At 53.6% G+C, this 17,522-nt stretch overlaps 8 protein-coding genes across 8 annotated transcripts; 2 read left to right on the top strand and 6 right to left on the bottom strand.

The window, feature by feature from the left end:
• Nucleotides 1–220: 220 nt before the first annotated feature.
• N7482_003598 (mitochondrial 54S ribosomal protein mL61) lies at nt 221–1,098 on the bottom strand (the record flags this gene model as incomplete). Its single annotated transcript, XM_056685723.1, has 2 exons — nt 221–802; nt 1,060–1,098. The coding sequence occupies 2 exons, from the start codon at nt 1,096–1,098 to the stop codon at nt 221–223; spliced, it is 621 nt and encodes a 206-aa protein (XP_056544465.1).
• A 530-nt stretch (nt 1,099–1,628) lies between these two features.
• N7482_003597 (leucine--tRNA ligase CDC60) lies at nt 1,629–5,232 on the top strand (the record flags this gene model as incomplete). Its single annotated transcript, XM_056685722.1, has 4 exons — nt 1,629–1,703; nt 1,800–2,392; nt 2,437–4,305; nt 4,365–5,232. 4 exons carry the CDS (start codon nt 1,629–1,631, stop codon nt 5,230–5,232), a joined length of 3,405 nt encoding a protein of 1,134 aa, XP_056544464.1.
• Nucleotides 5,233–5,452: 220 nt separating this feature from the next.
• Nucleotides 5,453–7,166, bottom strand: N7482_003596 (uncharacterized protein; the record flags this gene model as incomplete). The annotated part of the gene is made up of 8 exons (XM_056685721.1): nt 5,453–5,498; nt 5,568–5,774; nt 5,836–6,003; nt 6,069–6,148; nt 6,207–6,412; nt 6,482–6,884; nt 6,951–6,992; nt 7,041–7,166. 8 exons carry the CDS (start codon nt 7,164–7,166, stop codon nt 5,453–5,455), a joined length of 1,278 nt encoding a protein of 425 aa, XP_056544463.1.
• Nucleotides 7,167–7,641: 475 nt separating this feature from the next.
• N7482_003595 (uncharacterized protein) lies at nt 7,642–9,635 on the bottom strand (the record flags this gene model as incomplete). The annotated part of the gene is made up of 2 exons (XM_056685720.1): nt 7,642–9,110; nt 9,176–9,635. 2 exons carry the CDS (start codon nt 9,633–9,635, stop codon nt 7,642–7,644), a joined length of 1,929 nt encoding a protein of 642 aa, XP_056544462.1.
• A 350-nt stretch (nt 9,636–9,985) lies between these two features.
• On the bottom strand, nt 9,986–10,906 carry N7482_003594 (telomere maintenance SDE2 family protein; the record flags this gene model as incomplete). The annotated part of the gene is made up of 1 exon (XM_056685719.1): nt 9,986–10,906. The coding sequence occupies one exon, from the start codon at nt 10,904–10,906 to the stop codon at nt 9,986–9,988; it is 921 nt and encodes a 306-aa protein (XP_056544461.1).
• A 137-nt stretch (nt 10,907–11,043) lies between these two features.
• Nucleotides 11,044–11,956, top strand: N7482_003593 (40S ribosomal protein eS10; the record flags this gene model as incomplete). Its single annotated transcript, XM_056685718.1, has 5 exons — nt 11,044–11,055; nt 11,193–11,227; nt 11,284–11,333; nt 11,450–11,520; nt 11,585–11,956. The coding sequence occupies 5 exons, from the start codon at nt 11,044–11,046 to the stop codon at nt 11,954–11,956; spliced, it is 540 nt and encodes a 179-aa protein (XP_056544460.1).
• A 379-nt stretch (nt 11,957–12,335) lies between these two features.
• On the bottom strand, nt 12,336–13,978 carry N7482_003592 (M20 family metallo-hydrolase; the record flags this gene model as incomplete). Its single annotated transcript, XM_056685717.1, has 3 exons — nt 12,336–13,287; nt 13,339–13,653; nt 13,734–13,978. The coding sequence occupies 3 exons, from the start codon at nt 13,976–13,978 to the stop codon at nt 12,336–12,338; spliced, it is 1,512 nt and encodes a 503-aa protein (XP_056544459.1).
• A 2,748-nt stretch (nt 13,979–16,726) lies between these two features.
• Nucleotides 16,727–17,410, bottom strand: N7482_003591 (uncharacterized protein; the record flags this gene model as incomplete). Its single annotated transcript, XM_056685716.1, has 3 exons — nt 16,727–16,887; nt 16,956–17,060; nt 17,134–17,410. 3 exons carry the CDS (start codon nt 17,408–17,410, stop codon nt 16,727–16,729), a joined length of 543 nt encoding a protein of 180 aa, XP_056544458.1.
• Nucleotides 17,411–17,522: the final 112 nt, after the last annotated feature.

Raw genomic sequence — 17,522 nt, 5'->3', positions numbered from 1 at the left:
TAATTCAGTGCACCCTCAAGATGCCTGAGCATGATGATTCCCACAAAATACATGGTCGTACAGGAAAAGAAAAACAGAGATGCTAGTATACTATGCTACAGGTGGTCCCCCTTCCACCCCAGACACGGGGGCAGATAAACAGAGACCAGAAAGATCGAATGGACGATACCAATCACACACCGCGTCGAGCCACGTCACCTCCCCAACCAGGGGAGACGTCTCACAGCTGCTTCAGCTTCTCAACCTCACCACGGGCCTCAGCCAGCATGCGCTCCTGATCCTTCTTCGCCTGCCGCATCCCCTGTATACGCTCGCGATCTTTCCCAGCCTTCGCCGTAATAGCCTCCAACCGCTTCCGCTCCGCCTCGTCCTCCGCACTAGCAGGAATCTCCTCCGCCCCTGTCGACGCCTGCACCCGGCTCCAGATCTCCTTGTAGCTCAGGTCCTTGAGATCCACTACGGCGGTCTGCTCGCCGCTCGCCGGCGCCGGGGCGTGCTTGTCGGTGATTTTCTTAGCGCCCACAATCGCGGATGCGGTGCTGCTGAGCCGCTCGGCGAAGTAGATCGTCAGCGCGGGCGGGGTGTCTTGATCGTCGGTTTGTTGCACGGTCATTCGCACACCAGGATTGTGGTATTTCAAGCGCGGCAGGCAGCTGCGCCAGAAGTGGCGTGCGCCTTGGTGGCCCCCGTAGATCTTGCGGGCGTATGTGAGGTGCAGCCGGGTTACCGGGGGGAATTCTTTTGTGGCGGACGCCGTGCTGGGAAAGATGGCGGCACCGGTGCCGGCACGGATGTCGAGGATCTGGGTGTGAGTGAATGGTTAGTTTGCAAGCTCCTGTAGTGTTTCTTGAAAAATGGATCGGAAGGGTCGTGATTGTGACCGGAGGTTTGAGTTCGAGTCCGATATCTAGGAAGATTCGGGGGGATGCATGCTTGACGGGGAGGAGTGGGAGAGTTTTACCCTCTGTACGAGAAGAAGCATCGTTAGCCAGAAATCCTTTTCCTAAATAATATCCGCAGCAATTGAGCATAGCCATGCCGCGGTTCTGAATGACTTACAGTCTTCAACTTCCGCATGCGCTTGAACAGGTTCACCATGATGACCGAATGGGTCGCACAGGGGCTGGCCCTGCTGCGAAGAGACTTTTGAAACTGACAGAAGGTAAAGAGGGACCGATAAAGTGTGCCTCTTCCTCAATGGTCTCTCACAAAGCTTAGGGCGAGGGGTTGTTGACTTGGGGAAATTTGACTGCCGAAACTCCGTTGCGCTTCGAAAGTTGCTCCGTGATATGGCAGCACGTGATCCGAAAGCCTTCTACAACATCCTCTCTTCTCTACCAGATCTACTCCAATATCTTATCCGACCATTTCTGAATTCAGGACCCAATTATATTAAGGAGTCACTATCTAACTTTTGAATATGACTCATTTTCCACGTAGTCACTGCTGTCGAGATGAAGCTGAAAAAAAAAGGCGCGGGCCTTGGGTGACAGCCAGTCACAGATAACGGATCTCTACCGCCTTTGACTCACTGGCACAATCCCGCTCGATTTTATATCACCCCGCGATCTTCGTTACCCTGCCCCTCGGGAATCTTGCAATCAGGGTTCAATCCGGCTGAAATAATTATGGCAGCCGCTGCTGCGTCCGCTGCTGCGCTCGACCCGAGTGAAAGCACAAAAAACACCCTGAAGCTCGAAAATGTGACTGCTTGCCCCTCCCCCCATCCATCGGCCGCTTTCCCCCAATTTTATTTGGGTATATAATGATAGTTGCTAACTGAACTTTACCCTATTCAGACCGAGAAGCGTGACTCGCTCATCGCAATTGAGAAGAAATACCAGGCACAATGGAAGGAGAACAAGGTCTTCGAGGTCGATGCCCCGTCGTTCGCGGAGGTTCCTCAGGGCAGCATGTCCGCCGCTGAGCTGCGTGAGAAGCACCCCAAGTTCTTCGGCACCATGGCCTACCCCTACATGAACGGTACCCTGCACGCTGGACACAGTTTCACTGCCAGTAAGGTCGAGTTCATGACCGGATTCGCCCGCATGGAGGGCAAGCGTGCTCTATTCCCGCTCGGTTTCCACTGCACCGGCATGCCCATTAAGGCCTGTGCCGATAAGTTGCGCGATGAGGTGAAGCTGTTTGGACAAAACTTTGAAGGTTACAAGGAGGACGGGGAGGCCAGCGTCCCTGCTGCGCCCACTCAGGAGACTAAGCCTGAGGCGAAGGCCCAGGCCGAGAAGTTCTCGGGCAAGAAGAGCAAGGCCGCCGCCAAGTCTGTGAAGATGAAGTACCAGTTCCAGATCATGCTGGCTATTGGTGTCCCTCTGGAGGATATTCACCAGTTCGCCGATGCCAACCACTGGCTGCACCACTTCCCCCCCTCGCCGTCCGTGACCTGGACAGCATGGGTGCCCGCGTTGACTGGCGCAGACAGTTTGTCACCACTGACGCTAACCCTTACTACGATGCTTTCGTCCGCTGGCAAATGAACCGCCTCCACGAGCTGGGCAAGATCATGTACGGCAACCGTTACACGATCTATTCGCCCAAGGACGGCCAGCCTTGCATGGACCACGACCGCACTGAGGGTGAGGGCGTTGGGCCCCAGGAATACACTGCCATTAAGCTCCAGGTCAAGGAGTGGGCTCCCGAGATTGCTCAGATTGTCAAGGGCAAGATTGAGGATGATGCGAAGGTCTATTTCGTTCCCGCAACCCTCCGTCCTGAGACCATGTACGGCCAGACCAACTGCTTTGTTGGCCCTAAGATCAACTACGGCCTGTTCAAGCTGAAGGAGAAGGAATATGTTATTGTCACCAAGCGCGCTGCCTGGAACATGGCGTTCCAGGGACACTTCTTTGAGAGCGGGTCCTTCCCTAAGACCCAGGATGAGCTGCCTCTGGTCCTCGAGGCCCCTGGCTCTGCCTATGTTGGTACTCTTGTCAATGCTCCTCTGTCTCTGCACAAGGAGGGTGTGTACATTTTGCCCATGGACAGCGTTTCAGCTTCCAAAGGTACTGGTGTTGTGACTTCCGTGCCTTCGGACAGCCCCGATGACTACGCCACTCTGATGGACCTGATCAAGAAGGCCGACTACTACGGCATCAAGAAGGAGTGGGCTGAGAAGGAAATCTTCCCTCTGATCGACACCCCTACCTATGGCAACCTCACTGCCCCCACTCTGATCAAGCAGCTGAAGATCAACTCACCGAAGGACGTCAACCAGCTCGCTGAGGCTAAGGATCTTGCGTACACCGAGGGCTTCTACAAGGGTACCATGATCGTGGGTGAATTCAAGGGTGAGCCCGTTAGCGTCGTCAAGGACAAGATCCGCCAGTCTCTCTACGAGAGCAACGATGCCTTCCCCTTCGCCGACCCCATGGGCAAGGTTGTTTCTCGCTCCGGTGATGACTGCGTTGTTGCCTACCTCGGTCAGTGGTTCCTGAACTACGGCGAGAACGATGCCGAGTGGCAGCAGGAGACCCTGAACTACGTCGTCAACAATCTCAACACCTATGCCGCCGAGACCAAGCACGGCTTCGAGAAAAACATGTCCTGGCTGAACCGGTGGGCCTGCGCTCGTACCTACGGTCTGGGCTCGAAGCTGCCATGGGACCCCCAGTTCCTGGTTGAGTCCCTGAGTGACAGCACTGTCTATATGGCCTACTACACCATCGCCCACCTCCTGCACGGTGACCGCTACGGCAAGACCACCGGTTCTCTGAACATCACTGCTGACCAGATGACCGACGAGGTCTGGGACTACATCTTCACCCGCCGTGAGATCAGCGATGAGCTGGTCTCCAAGAGCGGCATCAACAAGGACGCTCTCCTCCAGCTGCGCCGTGAGTTCGAGTACTGGTACCCTCTGGATGTCCGTGTCTCCGGCAAGGACCTGATTCAGAACCACCTTACATTCTTCCTGTACATCCACGTCGCGCTCTTCCCGCCAGAGTACTGGCCCCGTGGCGTCCGTGCTAACGGTCACCTGCTGCTGAACGGCGAGAAGATGAGTAAGAGTACCGGTAACTTCCTGACCCTGAAGGATGCCGTAGACAAGTTCGGAGCCGATGCCACCCGTATCGCTTTCGCCGATGCCGGTGACAGCATTGAGGACGCCAACTTCGAGGAGACTGTTGCCAACAGCAACATTCTGCGTCTGTTCACCCTGAAGGAGTGGATCGAGGAGGTTGTTAAGGACTCCTCCCTGCGCACTGGCGCCGCCGATGCCTTCTCTGACAAGCTGTTCGACAACGAGCTGAACAGCCTCGTTCGTGAGACTCAGAAGCACTACCAGGAGTAAGTTTTGTTTCCATCACGTCAATATATGGAGAGCTTGCGTCTAACATTTTCATTAGCACCAACTTCAAGCTTGCCCTGAAGTCTGGTCTGTATGACTTCACCGCTGCTCGTGATACCTACCGTGAGGCCGCCTCTGCTGCTGGCGTCGGGATGCACCGGGACATTATCCTGCGCTACATCGAGCTGCAAGCTCTGATGCTTGCACCGATCACTCCTCACTGGGCCGAATACGTGTGGCTCGAGGTGCTCAAGAAGGTCAGTCCCCTCCCCCCAATCCAGAGTTCAGATTGTACCGAGAGCCTCAGTCTAACCAGTTACCAGTCCGAGTCCATCCACTTCGCGAAGTTCCCCACCGTCCCTGAGCCCAACTCGGAGCTCACTGCTGCCCAGAACTATGTTCGCAACACCGCCTCCAACATCCTGTCCTCCGAGGCCCAGTTCACCAAGCGCCTGTCCAAGGGCAAGGCCTCGACCTTCGACCCGCGCAAGCCGAAGAAGCTGACTATCTTCGCCGCCAAGAAGTTCCCCGCCTGGCAGGAGAAGTACATCGATCTGGTGCGCGATGCCTTCGACTCTCTGACCGTCACCATCGATGACAAGGATCTGAACGCCAAGGTCGGCAAGCTCGGTGAGATGAAGAAGGCCATGCCCTTCGTCCAGACTCTGAAGCGCCGCCTGATCAACAACCGCGAGGTACCCGAGCTCGTCTTCGAGCGCAAGCTGCCTTTCGACGAGTTCGCCATTCTCTCCGAGATGGTTGGCGGCCTCAAGCGCACTTCTGGTTATAAGGAGATTGAGGTGATTGCTGTCAATGAGGGTGGCAAGACTGGCGAGGTTGTCGGCACTGGTGAGACTCGGGAGGGTCTGAGTGCTGAGAACTCTGTGCCTGGCCAGCCTAGTTTCATGTTTACCAACGTTGACTAAGTGGACCCTGTTTCTGGGAAGAAATGACTGGGTTCTATCTTGTTTCTTGTTTGTCAGAAATTCATGTTTGATGAGCTTATGCTAAAGAAAAAGAATAAATGCATTTCCATGGTTCCACACTTATTTCCGTTAGATATGAGAACTCTCTGACTTTTAATGCTTCTGACCCAGGAAAGTAAATCATTCGGCATCGATGAAGTAAAAAAATAATAATAATAAATCAAGCTAACACATAATTGCCAGTAGGCTTCAGCACACTCAACAATCTATCATTCAAGTTGTCAATACAAGTCGCCCAGCGCTTGTTGAGGGCACCAACGAACGGCATCACTTACCTTCTAAGCCCTTCCTCCAGCGTGTTTTCATCATGAGAAAACACCAGTCGGAACCAGCCCGCGTCCTTCGAATGCTCCTCGCCGGGATGGAGGAAAACACCCGCATCAACGAGTTTTTGTGCAAGGGCAAACTCGCGCTCTCGAACAGAGACGCCATCATCCGGGAGGAATGGAGAGAGATCGATATAAACAAAAAAGCCGGCATTTCTGAAACAAGAAGTCAATATGATGGACCATCTGTCCTCATTCGAGGGAAGAATTGACCTACCCGCCCTTGATGTAAGTGATACCTTCCTGGTCCAGCTTGGAAGTGACGAGCCGATATCCTGCGGCCAGCCTCTCCCTCGTCTTCTTGATGAAGCTAGAGACAAAGACTTGGTCTTCAAGGATGGCCGTGCCGATTGTGACAGCTACTTGGGAGGGGCTGTGCAGTCTCCTATAATTGAAATAACTGGTCAGTCTCGCGTGAGATAGCTTGTGACGCATAGAGGAGAGGCTCACATAACCATCTTGCAGGCTTGGCGAAGGTGTTCGTTCTGGCTTATCAGGAAGCCAAGATGCAGGCCACCGGAGGCGAAATCCTAGGTACTTCCATATTAAAAGGCAAGCGCGAAGAACAATGAAGTGGGGATGGCGTACCTTGCTAAATCCATAGAGAACATGTACAAGATCGAGATCTATCAGCCCTCTCAAATCGAGTGCGAGGAGTGACGTAAAGGGCACTGCCGTAGGGTCGTCTGTTTCAAAGACAGTCGAAGCATAGACCTCATCGCTGATGAGATGGAGCTTGTGTTCATTGCAGAACCGGGCAATTTCCCGTAACGTTTCTTCGGGGTAGCAGCGCCCTATCCAACATGAACAATGTAAGCATCAGACTTCTCCACGTACCCTTCGTTTACTTCCAATTAACTCACCAACAGGGTTGTGCGGGTTCACAAGAAGCACTGCGCGAATCTTCACGCCTCGCTCCTCCGCTGCCGTCAAAGCTTGCTCGTACTTGTCGACTGCACTGGGTGTGAAAGCCTCTTCTGTCGCAGTATCCGCGTACACGATCTGAACACCCGCCTCCACGCCATAGTCTAGCTCGAAACGCCCATAAACAGGCCGATTGACAAGAATACCCTCGCCGCGCTCCGCAAGGTTGTATCCGAGCATACTGCCCAGGGAAGTCGGGCAGTCCGCAGTAATGACATGCTCTGGCTCAATTGGCGTATAAGTCTTCATGATCCGACTCATATGCGCTGCAGCCGCAGCTGGTAGCCGACCAGTTGTCTTTGCGCTGGACCTGTAGCTGACGGAGTCCAAAGTAAACTCAACCTATTGGAGACATCAGCGTTTATGATCCCTTTCCCAATATCGCGCAGGAGATTGCGAATGGACCACCTTTTGATTGATATACTTGACTATCTCCTCTCGCATTGGCCGCTAGTCGACAGTTAGACTCGCTCTTCGCGCAGGGCAGGAGGCACATACATTCTCGGCCAGGGCAAAGGAGATGAGGCCCGTTGGGTTGGATTCTGGGTCATAAGTTGGCGTGGGAGAGAACCGCCAAGGCAATCCCAGCTGCTGGACATTGTCGAGTCCTCGCGATGAAAGCATCCTGGGGAAGAAGCAAAGTTTTGTAGCTGGTCTGGTTCTGAGTGCGATGTCCTATCCCAACAAGCGGGGTCGCTACTGACAACTCCCGAGCGGGCTGTGCCTCCTGTCCTGGATGGCCTGATCAAGAAGAGATGAGAAATTCTATATTCTACTCAGATGCTCAAGGAATAGTCGCTAAAAGGGCGTTTTGGACTCTGTAGCGTTCGGAGTAGCCGTTTCCGTGGTCGAAAAGATGCCAGCACGTAGTTCTGTCCGCGGGACGGTCCTCAGAAGGTCCCCACCTGCCCCTCAGGGTGGAGTTCGTTGCGATAGGCACCCGTTGGGATATCAGGGGAGGAAATGAGAAAAGCCAAGGGGAAACGGAGATGGAGGGATATATTCTACAGGAGTTTATCAGAACGCCAATCGCTATGCTACATGCGTAGGTTAATGTACATGGTATGTCCACCCATTTCCGGGCCGCCCAGGGTGCAGCTCAGCTATATCGGTGCCTCAAGCGTGGTCTCTTGCGCTTGTCTGCCTTGAGCTTCTCTGCAATAAAGTTCCAGCATTCAATCGGTGGTCGAGTACCAATGTGTTTGCCGTTGGGGGTGAACACTTCCACCTGGGGGAAGGTCGGGGAATCGGGGTCAGCGCGGCGCTTGGAACGCACTTGGATGCTGACTTCGACCCAGCCACACCCCTCCACGAGGATATCGGCCGACATGACACGGTATGGGAGTTGCGGGATAGGAATTCCCTTGTCCTTGACGGCCTTAGCGACGCTGGAGGGCAGATTGGATGCCGTGGTGTCCCACTGCAAGTCAAACTTCCCCGCCGAGGCCATCGTGCTACCAGTCCCTTCTTTCATGAGGACGGTTCCCGAATATGCTCGCTGTTCGCTCTGCACCTCAATCGCCTTCTCTGTCTTGGTGACATGAGACTCGATGGGCACGAAGCACGCAGCCAAAATAGTATGCTCCGGATCCACGGCAGTGATGCGCACCAGCCCGCCGCCCAGAAGAAGCGACTGGCCGGGTTTGACGGTACAGCGAGCAGGCTTGATCCGCTTGGTCATGATCAAATCCCGCTTGTGCTCATCACGCACGTAATCCTCAAGCTCGCCACGCTCGAGACCAGGCAAGTCGATTACTTCGCCTTTCCCGCGGCCAAACGGAATTCGGATAGGCGACACTGTTGTTCCTGGCAAAGAGGACACGACGGGAAGCACGGGAAACGCCTCCTCGCGGGGGCGGGGGGGAAGGAGACTCTCAGGATCCAAGAGCGATGCCTGTCGTTGATTGGGAATTTCGTGCTCGTGTCGTTGGGATTCGATCCATTCGGCCATATTCGCGAGACGCCGCGAGTCTTTCGGGTAACACGCCTCAATGAAGCTGCTCTTTCCCACATTCGCCTTGCCAACGACCCAAATTCCTCCACCGTGCTCGGCGATCTCTTCTTTGACTTGCTTGGTCCACCAGCCACGGTGGGCACTAATCATGTGCACATTGCCCAGTCTGACGTCTCTTCCAGCCTTGCCTAACGCTGCACGGAGCACGGTGCGGATATATTCCATCTTCGAATCCACTTGCTCCTTAGTGGCCGCCAGCAAGTCGGAGCGTGTAATAATGAAGCTGAGGGTAGGCATTTTCTTCCCTCCGGAGTACTTCTCGTTAGCGGACCGTCGGTTTTTAGAACGTTGCTCTTGAACATAGAGTGCCCAATGGATACGTGGCACAAGGGACATTGGGAAGTCGGCAGCATCCGAGATATGGTATACGCGATTGTTCTTGTAAGGGGACTCGTTCATCAAATCTCGAATGGAATGAACGGAGGGCTTGGGGGAGGAAACCGCCTTATTGTGGTGTATAAGGTCGTGGCATCGATCGCAGACATGGGAAACGCGTGCTGGAGACTGAAAGGGGTAGCTCTCTGGTACTAGAACATCATCTAACAGAGCGCCATCTATGGCTTGGGTCAGGAACTGAATTTTCGATATCTCAACCGGGAGTATCTATTGGAGGACCAACCTTGGATAGGTCTGGGGACTGTCGACTGCAAATCTTCCCCCTGGTCATTAATTTCTGCGACAGTGTCGGTCACATCGTCCATTGCTGCAGGTTTTGGCTCGATTGCCTCTCGCTTTGAGGCCAGGAGCTTCCGAGTCTGCTTCCGATTTGCGCCATAGTACCCAGGTTCATCTGGATCAATCGTTTGCGAGAAAGCGCCACAGCCCGGACAGCAGGTTGGTAGCACATCAGTCAGATGCTCAACATCGGATTGTTGTCTTTGGAAACGCGTGGTGGACAAATCGCGGCGCTGGGTTTGTGTTTTCCAGTCGACGTGAAGGCAGTTGTTGATCGCAGGCGGCGCAAGGCGGCATCGCGGGCGGATCGAATATGTTATTCGCCGAGGATATGATCTCACATCCACGCGCAGGCTGTCGAGCCGTAGGGCTCTAGACAATGCGCCTCGAGCGCAAGGCGACATGGTTGCGTACAGGAGGAGTAGGCTGCGGAGTTTGGGCGGAGCTTTTTTCGCTGGCGAAAGGTGTTATCGATAAGGCTGATAGCAGCAGCGCCGTCGGGCAAGTTCCATGAACAGTATTTTGCCACACCTAATGATCTGCAACAGGTAGAATTGGCTCTCAAAATTATTAGGGTGAGCCAGATATATGTTGAGATGCACAGATCAGGAAAGAATTGGATTAAGCCATCATGGGCAAGAATTTTAAGCTATTGACACAGTAATAATCGCTGAGTACCAACACACTCCATAAGCCCCGTTTGAAGTATAAACGCCGTCGTTAGCCGTGAACCAGAAACCCATCTTTTGCCCTTTCAAGCGCGCGCTTTCCCTTTGCCCTTGCTGTTGGTTTCATCCGCATCCTCATCCTCCGAGTCGCTCATGAACTCGTCGTCATCATCGAACCCGATAAACCGCCTAGGTGCAGGCTTTTGCGCAGGCACAGAAGGGCCCGCAGCGTCGTTTGAGGGTTCCCCATTCTCTTCCTCCTCATCCAGATCCTCCTCCGAGCCGGACGAGGTCGCTTGCTCACTACCTTCACTAGCACTCGTGCTCGATCCGCCCAGAATCGCATCGCGTAGGTTGTCCGTCCATGCGCCATCTTTCATCGCAAGAAGAACCGCCTCCCGTGCCTTTTCGTTTATCTCCTCCTTGTCATCCATCCATTGGCCATCGATCTTTTGCTTTCCACCACCATTCTTGATTTCATCCTGGCGTTTCTCCGTCAGCTCCACCACGGCTTGCCACCGACGCCGGCGCTCCTCCTTCTCTTGCTTGTCCATTTCGGGCTTAACGGCGAGATACTCCGCAAGTGCCTTTGCCTCATTGACTGTGCGCAAACGGCGACCATCAAGGTTACGACTGGAGCTGTTGCTGTCGCCCTGGTTGCGCTTGTTCTTGCTGGCCATGCGCCCACCAGCGGCACGAAGCTGAGATCCGAATCCACCCTTACCACCGCACATCGGCGCGGAGAGGCGGATGGGAAGGAGCGCTGTGGCGGAGCCATCGTCGCGGGTGATCAAAGACTGAAGGGACGAAGAAGAGGACGATATTTGCTTGTTGTTGGTTGTAGTGAGGATGAGCCGTTCAAGAGAAAGCGAGGATGGAAGGTATGAGGCGACTTTGTCTGTCAGGTCTGAGACGCTCGCCGTAGATGGGAGCGAGAACGTGAGAGTAGATGGGAGCGAGAGTCCCGGAAAGGACGAGAGCAGAATATTCACGTTCGAGGGCGCCATCTTGTATGGGATAGTTGAAGTGGAGAGACGTTAGTTGGACAGAGACCTAGCTATCCGTTGACGGAGTTCAGATAAGACCCGTGATGGCGGCGGCTGGAAACTGCCTATCATGTGACTGACAGTGGATGACTCAGCCTATGGGCATTTCAGTCACATGAGATGACCTAAAGAGCGCGACTAGGGCGCCAACCCTAGCGAACCGCCCGAAAAAGGAATATCGCACTTTGTTGCGCGCAGCTCCACTCTCCAACCTTTAAATCACCCATCTTTCCTGACGTTGTCAAAGCGATTCCCCGAATTGCGCCAGGAACTCGCGACAATGTAAGATTGCAGCCCAGTCCTCTTGCGATACCGTCAAGTTACTGACAATAGCCCAGGCTTATCCCTAAGGACGACCGCAAGAAGATCCACGAGTACCTCTTCCGCGGTATGTGACCCAACACCCTCACCGACGCCTCGACTCCCTCGAGTCCGCCCAACGTCGATGCGCTCAATATGAGCCAACACGAATCTGAACAAATTTGACTGACTTTCGACTTATAGAGGGTGTGCTCGTGGCCAAGAAGGACTTCAACCTTCCTAAGCACGGTGACATCGACACCAAGAACCTCTATGTAAGATGAAACCGACCGACCACCACTGGCAAACACCACCGTGCTAACGACTTATTACCCACAGGTCATCAAGGCTCTTCAGTCGCTGAACTCCCGCGGCTTCGTCAAGACCCAGTTCTCGTGGCAGTACTACTACTACACCCTCACCCCCGAGGGTCTTGACTACCTGCGCGAGTGGCTCCACCTCCCCGCTGAGGTTGTCCCCGCCACCCACATCAAGCAGCAGCGCTCCCACGCTCCTCCCCGCGGCATGATGGGCGGTGAGGACCGTGAGCGTCGTCCCCGCGCTCCCCGTGAGGGTGGCCGTGAGGGTGGCCGCGAGGGTGGCTACCGCCGCCGCGAGGAGGGCAAGGAGGGCGGTGCCCCCGGCGAGTTCGCTCCTTCCTTCCGTGGTGGCTTCGGCCGTGGCCGTGGTGCTCCCGCTGCTCCCCAGTAAGGGAGTTTCCTCCTCTTGATGTCTTGGTGTCCTGTCATCCACTGCTCGGTCATCCTAGGGACTGATGTTATCGACGTTCGGTCCGGAGTAGGCATCCGCAACTGTGATCCCGAAACGGGCTGGTCTTTGGTGCATCATCTTACGGCCCCTTGTTTCTGAGACTTTGGGGTACGGGAAAAATCAAAAAAGTTCAAATGATATCGCTGGCTTTATAGTGTAGCTAGACTCAAATGGCACACTCATGACTCAGTGCACTTTGCTGTTGGCGTAGATTCCTCGTAAACACCCGCACAGACGGGCGATCCTGAGCTACATTACTAACTGGCCCTCGTGATAGGTTGCATCCGGTGGGTTTATCATGTACGTCAGTCGACGGTGGTTAGGAAGTAGTCGATGCGAATCTCTTCCGATCATATCGCACCACCGCCTGCAGGATCACCGATGCTCCCGTAGCACAATCGTCCGCAGAGCAGAACTCCTCAGGGTGATGACTGACTCCATCCTTGCATGGCACAAAGATCATACTCGTTGGAACCCGCTTCGAAGTGAACACGCTGTCGTGGCCCGCACCACTCATGATGGGCCGAACGAGGGACTTGGTGTCCGCCACCGGAGCATCCGCAACAACAGCATGAGCGGATTGCTGAACACAATCAATGCATTCCTCATGGAACTTCACGGCAGGCGAGTCAAAATCGAGCGTCCACTCAACACGACAAGGCTTGCCAATCCCAGCGCCTTCTTTCGCAGCGATCGCATCGAAATCGCTGCGCAGCTCCTTCTCGACCTCGGCAACTAGCGCCGTCTCTGGTCCACGGATATCCAAGCTGAAGCTCACCTGTCCAGGAACCGTGTTGACACTTCCCGGCGCCACTTCGACGATGCCCACGCTAGCCAGACATCCTTTGGCGGCTGCGACCTCTCGAGCTCGCACCATCATCTGTGCAAAGGCAAACAATGCATCTGCACGGTGCTCAAATGCCGTGGTGCCGGTATGCGTGTCTCGCCCGACTACCTTCAGCCGGAACCAACGATAAGCCTGCACTGCTGTGACCACACCGACTCGCTGGCCCGCCGAGACCAAGTGCGGGCCCTGTTCAATGTGTAACTCGAAATGCGCTGCCATGGGCGTAGTCTTGTAGGAGCATGGCACGCTGCCTAGGTAGTCAATCTTCTGCAACGCAGTCTTCATGGTCTCCGGGGCCGACGCAGCCGTCGGGAGAGATGCGACCGTCGGTACCTCTTGGAGGTTATGGGCTTTTGATAATGGAATGCACTCTGCCCACACTCCCGATGATATCATGCTCACTGGGAAGCGTGCCCCCTCTTCGCTATGAAATCGTTAGCCCATGCCTGAAGACATGGCGAGATGGGTTCCATACTTAGTCCAGTTGACCACTCCCACTCCTCCCTCAGTTTCAAGGCCCATCTCATCCATTCTCTTAAGGGCTTCCACGCCCGACAGAACACCCAGGATTCCATCGTATCGTCCGCCCGTGGGCTGTGTATCAAGATGACTGCCGATGAATGTAGCGGGGACGTCCTTTCTTCTCCCCGGGCGCACGGCGAAGATATTGCCCATTTCATCCACAGTGATCTCGCATTTAAGATCCTTCATAGTTTGAATGAACCAATCCCGAACGCTTTTGTCTTCTGCGGATAGCGCAAGGCGCTGCATTCCCGTGTCGGTTGGATCACTACGGGCGGTTAGCTCTTCATTCCCCCCCCCCACCCACCTCTCGATCGTATACATCTAAGGCGCTGAAGCGATACTCACTTGCCCCATCTAATCCCAGACCCCCATTGACAGGAATGATGCAGGTCTTTCGCCAGTCGCTCCTTGTTGGCTCTCAGTGCCGATACCTCGGCTTCGGACAGCTCGGTGGTCAACATAGCGTGATAACTTGATATGGAGAAGGGGCGGATACGACGTGAACGAGAGGTTGCCTTGGGTCCGTGCAAAGACAACTTTCCAGGTGATGGTCGTTTGAAGCTCGTGCGAAACAACTGAAGACTAGACATGGCAGAACGTGGATGCTTTTATAAAGGGAAGCTCCCCAATCCCAGGATTCGGAAGTGCAATTGATAAGAGAGTGGGGTATACGGCGGACTTTGTCCGCCGTGGACAACTCCGATGTACAGACAGCCCCCCACATTGGAGTAGATGGAGTACCCTCCTTCCTCCAACTTTGTGCACGGGCGCACCTAGTCGGCATTCTCCTTAGATGGTTAGCTCTTACGTATTCAACATGCGTTGGCCTTCTTCAAGAAGTATGCATCTATATACACCGGATAATGTCCGCCGGAGCTTTCCTATGGTATATAGTACGCTCAGGGCACATAACCTGAGGTATAATTCTTAGATTCAATTTCCAACAACGTCCATGCCTAAACATAGGGTGGGTATCATTAAGCAGGCCTAAGCACTTAGATCACAACACATTCCGACCTGCGCTTGGCCTCGTCTTCATGACCCTGTAGGAACCAGCGCCTAGGCCCCCGTTGCTTCATAATACGTCGATAACGCCGACCTCTCAAAAGCGCCCCAATTTCGAACCAACTTGTCATCCACTGACAATCTTTGAGACCAATGGCCCTGAGAATCTCTCGCATGTATCTTGAATCGCCTCCGCGGATCATTTAACATATTCGTATTCAACGACACAAAGGGCCCTGATGGTAGTTGAATTCTCCACCGGAGATCCTCTGCGCTTAGTCCTGGCCCTAGGTCCTTCCAGCGTGTGAGAATAAGACACACGTCGTCAACCTCCACTTCTCGTAAGTCCAAATTCCAAGCTGTATTGCATTCATGGCATTTCCCCTGATTCGAGAGCCTGGCAGAACTTTTTCCTTGTTGGCAGTAGGCTTCAAATACAGAGTTGATTATTTCCATGAAATTGGACAAGTGAGTCCCAATATGCCGGCAGACCTCTAGGTGCATCTGCCCAGGAAAAGAGATGTGATGCACTTTGCCGACTAGTTATCGCAAGTTCCTGTATGCGTAGACAGAGGCTCGGGGGCGTCGGGCAAATTCGTGCCTCGACGGATCGAAGGCCGGTCTTCCTGCCAGGATGCAATTTGGCTTCCGACATCTGTTTCTGGGAGTAAAAAGCTGAGGGAAAGCTCCACGTCGTCACCTCGGTATACAATAGTGACTCTAATGGGATACCAAACGAAGGACCCAGGTAGAACTGCCGCATGGCAAGGTAGAGGTGTACCCAATGAAATCCATGGGTTGAGAAAGTGGGGAATTGAAAATAAAAAAGTGAGAGGGACAGGCTCTTCCCTTTGTCCCAGGGTAAGTCATCGTAGCACTTCTTCCTGAGTTTGAAACCCGGAGCTGGTAAGTTGACGTGTCGCCAGAGGTGCAATCGCATACAAGCATAGCAGAGATAGTATTCCGGCAAATGCCGAGTGAGTCTGGTCAACAGATCGATACGCAGATCATCCGCTGGACTTCCTAGGCCACCTTGAGGAGATGGCCCATACAACATATCCCGAAATGATAAAGAGAAGAGGCGATGGCTGCAAAGTGCCAGGCAAGTGGAATCCACCGGAGAGAGATATTGTGATATCAGGAGCAGTAGTTCTGGCGGAAGAAGGTCGAGATTTGTTACTGCTGTTGTCGGTGGCATATTGAAGACCTTTCACAGGCGAGAGGCGAGAACGAGAGAACACAACCGCTCCTTCGGCCCCCACATGATTCTCCGTTTTGAATGATCACTGCGGACGTCATATGATGGGAAGTTTTGATCTAGCGCTGCCTCTCAAGAACTATAAAACCATGGATAGATTCCGGCACTACCGACTCTCAATTGAGCGATCAAGTGTGAGGAACAAACTCACAGATCAATGTCGCTGCCTAACACAAACCTAAACAGTACTCGTGCCGCGTCCTTGGGCGCATTCTCCATTATCCTATTCAATTCTTAGCCGGAATGTGTTTGTTGGCGAGCAGAGTTGGCCGAACTCATATCTTTCTATCTCTAGGCGGATGGTGAAGGGCCTGTGAGTGGCTGGTGACTCGCTAATACCAGACCAGGACTGTACCAGATGCTTGGCGAAACCGACAGGATAAATCTTGCAGCTTGGCGATATGATCGAAAAGGACCTGAAGAATACAATCCGATCCGTCCAGATCAAAGTCGGCAATCCGTTTCGTATACACTAGGTTGACATCTGTAGATGATATAGGTTAGCTTCTAAATAAAGCGGTATAGGGGGTGGAACTCACCGAACGCCTCTTTGCTTTATAACTGGATAAATAACTGAAATGAAATTTGACTCAGTTTGGGGGGGAGATGCCAGTATCATCGCAGGTTGCTCTGGCATCCCCAACCCTTCCAAACGAGCAACAGCAATCGGCTTGCTCATCTTGTTTGGGAGAGTTGGTGGTGTCATTTCAGGATCTAATATATATATCTCCAGCGAGGTTTGTCCGGTCATTTAACGCGTCCTATGAAATCTTGCTAGTTTCTATTTTCTATTGCGGGTACGTACGTATCCACGGGGTTTGGTTTTTGGGTTCTCGGTAGGGGCCACTGCTCGCTGCGCGTTGATTTCTGCCATTTCATTGCTACTAGATCTGGAGAGAAAACGATAGAAGAGAGGGGCCTCGACGCAATTGCAGTTGAAAGAATGAAAGAACGGATAGTATGGAGGAGCTTGCAGTGCTGGGCGAGGATAGTCCATTACCTGGATTCTTTCTGTGACAAACTCGGGGCAGGCGAATTTTGCTCATAGTATTATGGGACCAGTTGTAGCTGGAAATTAGAACATCATGTCTGAAACATTTGCACCTTTATCCAAAGCATCTGCTTCCCTCCGTAGCACATCCGCTCTGAATCTTCTAAACGCAGTCTCGATTCTCTTCTTTCTCTCCGGGTTGGTTGTGATTGCCCGGCTTCCGCTGGCCGCCCCACCTGCGAAACCTAGTCACTCACGGTTAGTTCAATTGCAAGTTGGGGGATAGAAAATCTTCAGGAAATGATCTCCATACCAAGCTCCCCGCCCAGGAATAGGCCGCCGGCCGAGGCAAAGAAATACGTTGCGACGTCCCCAAGGGGTGTGGGCTTCAGCAAAGGCGTGAGGTCGGGAATGGGCTCTGATTGACATGGGTCTCTCGTTAGTTTTGCATGTCAAGGATATCAATTGGGAGGTGGGAGCATGCAACGTACCGGTTCGCCCGTCCGCGAAGACGACCTTGGTGGGCCTCTCCTGTGCACGAACAGCGGCGAAGAATGCCTTGCGCGTGCTTCTTAATCGAATCGCGGCATACAATCCAAGCCCAAGGCCCACCGCGGATCCAACAGTTGTCCAGGACGAGACAGTCGAGGCGGCTGACTTGAGCGCATCTCGATCGTCGGCCTGGAGATCGTGTTGCATATGCTCATCGGCAAGCTTGGCGAGCTCGTCGCTGCGGCGACGGCGAAGAAGGGCAAATGATTCCGACATGAAGAGAAATTAAGCAGCGGGATTTGCAGACAAGGAAGTTTGGTCAAGAAGGAAAGCCCACGAACCAGGTGAGCTCCGGTTTCCAATTTGTACTCCAATTTGTACCAGGAGC

This window comes from Penicillium canariense (assembly GCF_028826845.1).
Source record: "Penicillium canariense strain IBT 26290 chromosome Unknown utg000002l_segment0_segment0, whole genome shotgun sequence".
In the NCBI taxonomy this organism is placed as follows: Eukaryota; Fungi; Ascomycota; class Eurotiomycetes; order Eurotiales; family Aspergillaceae; genus Penicillium; species Penicillium canariense.
This window is presented reverse-complemented; position numbering and strand designations above follow the sequence as displayed.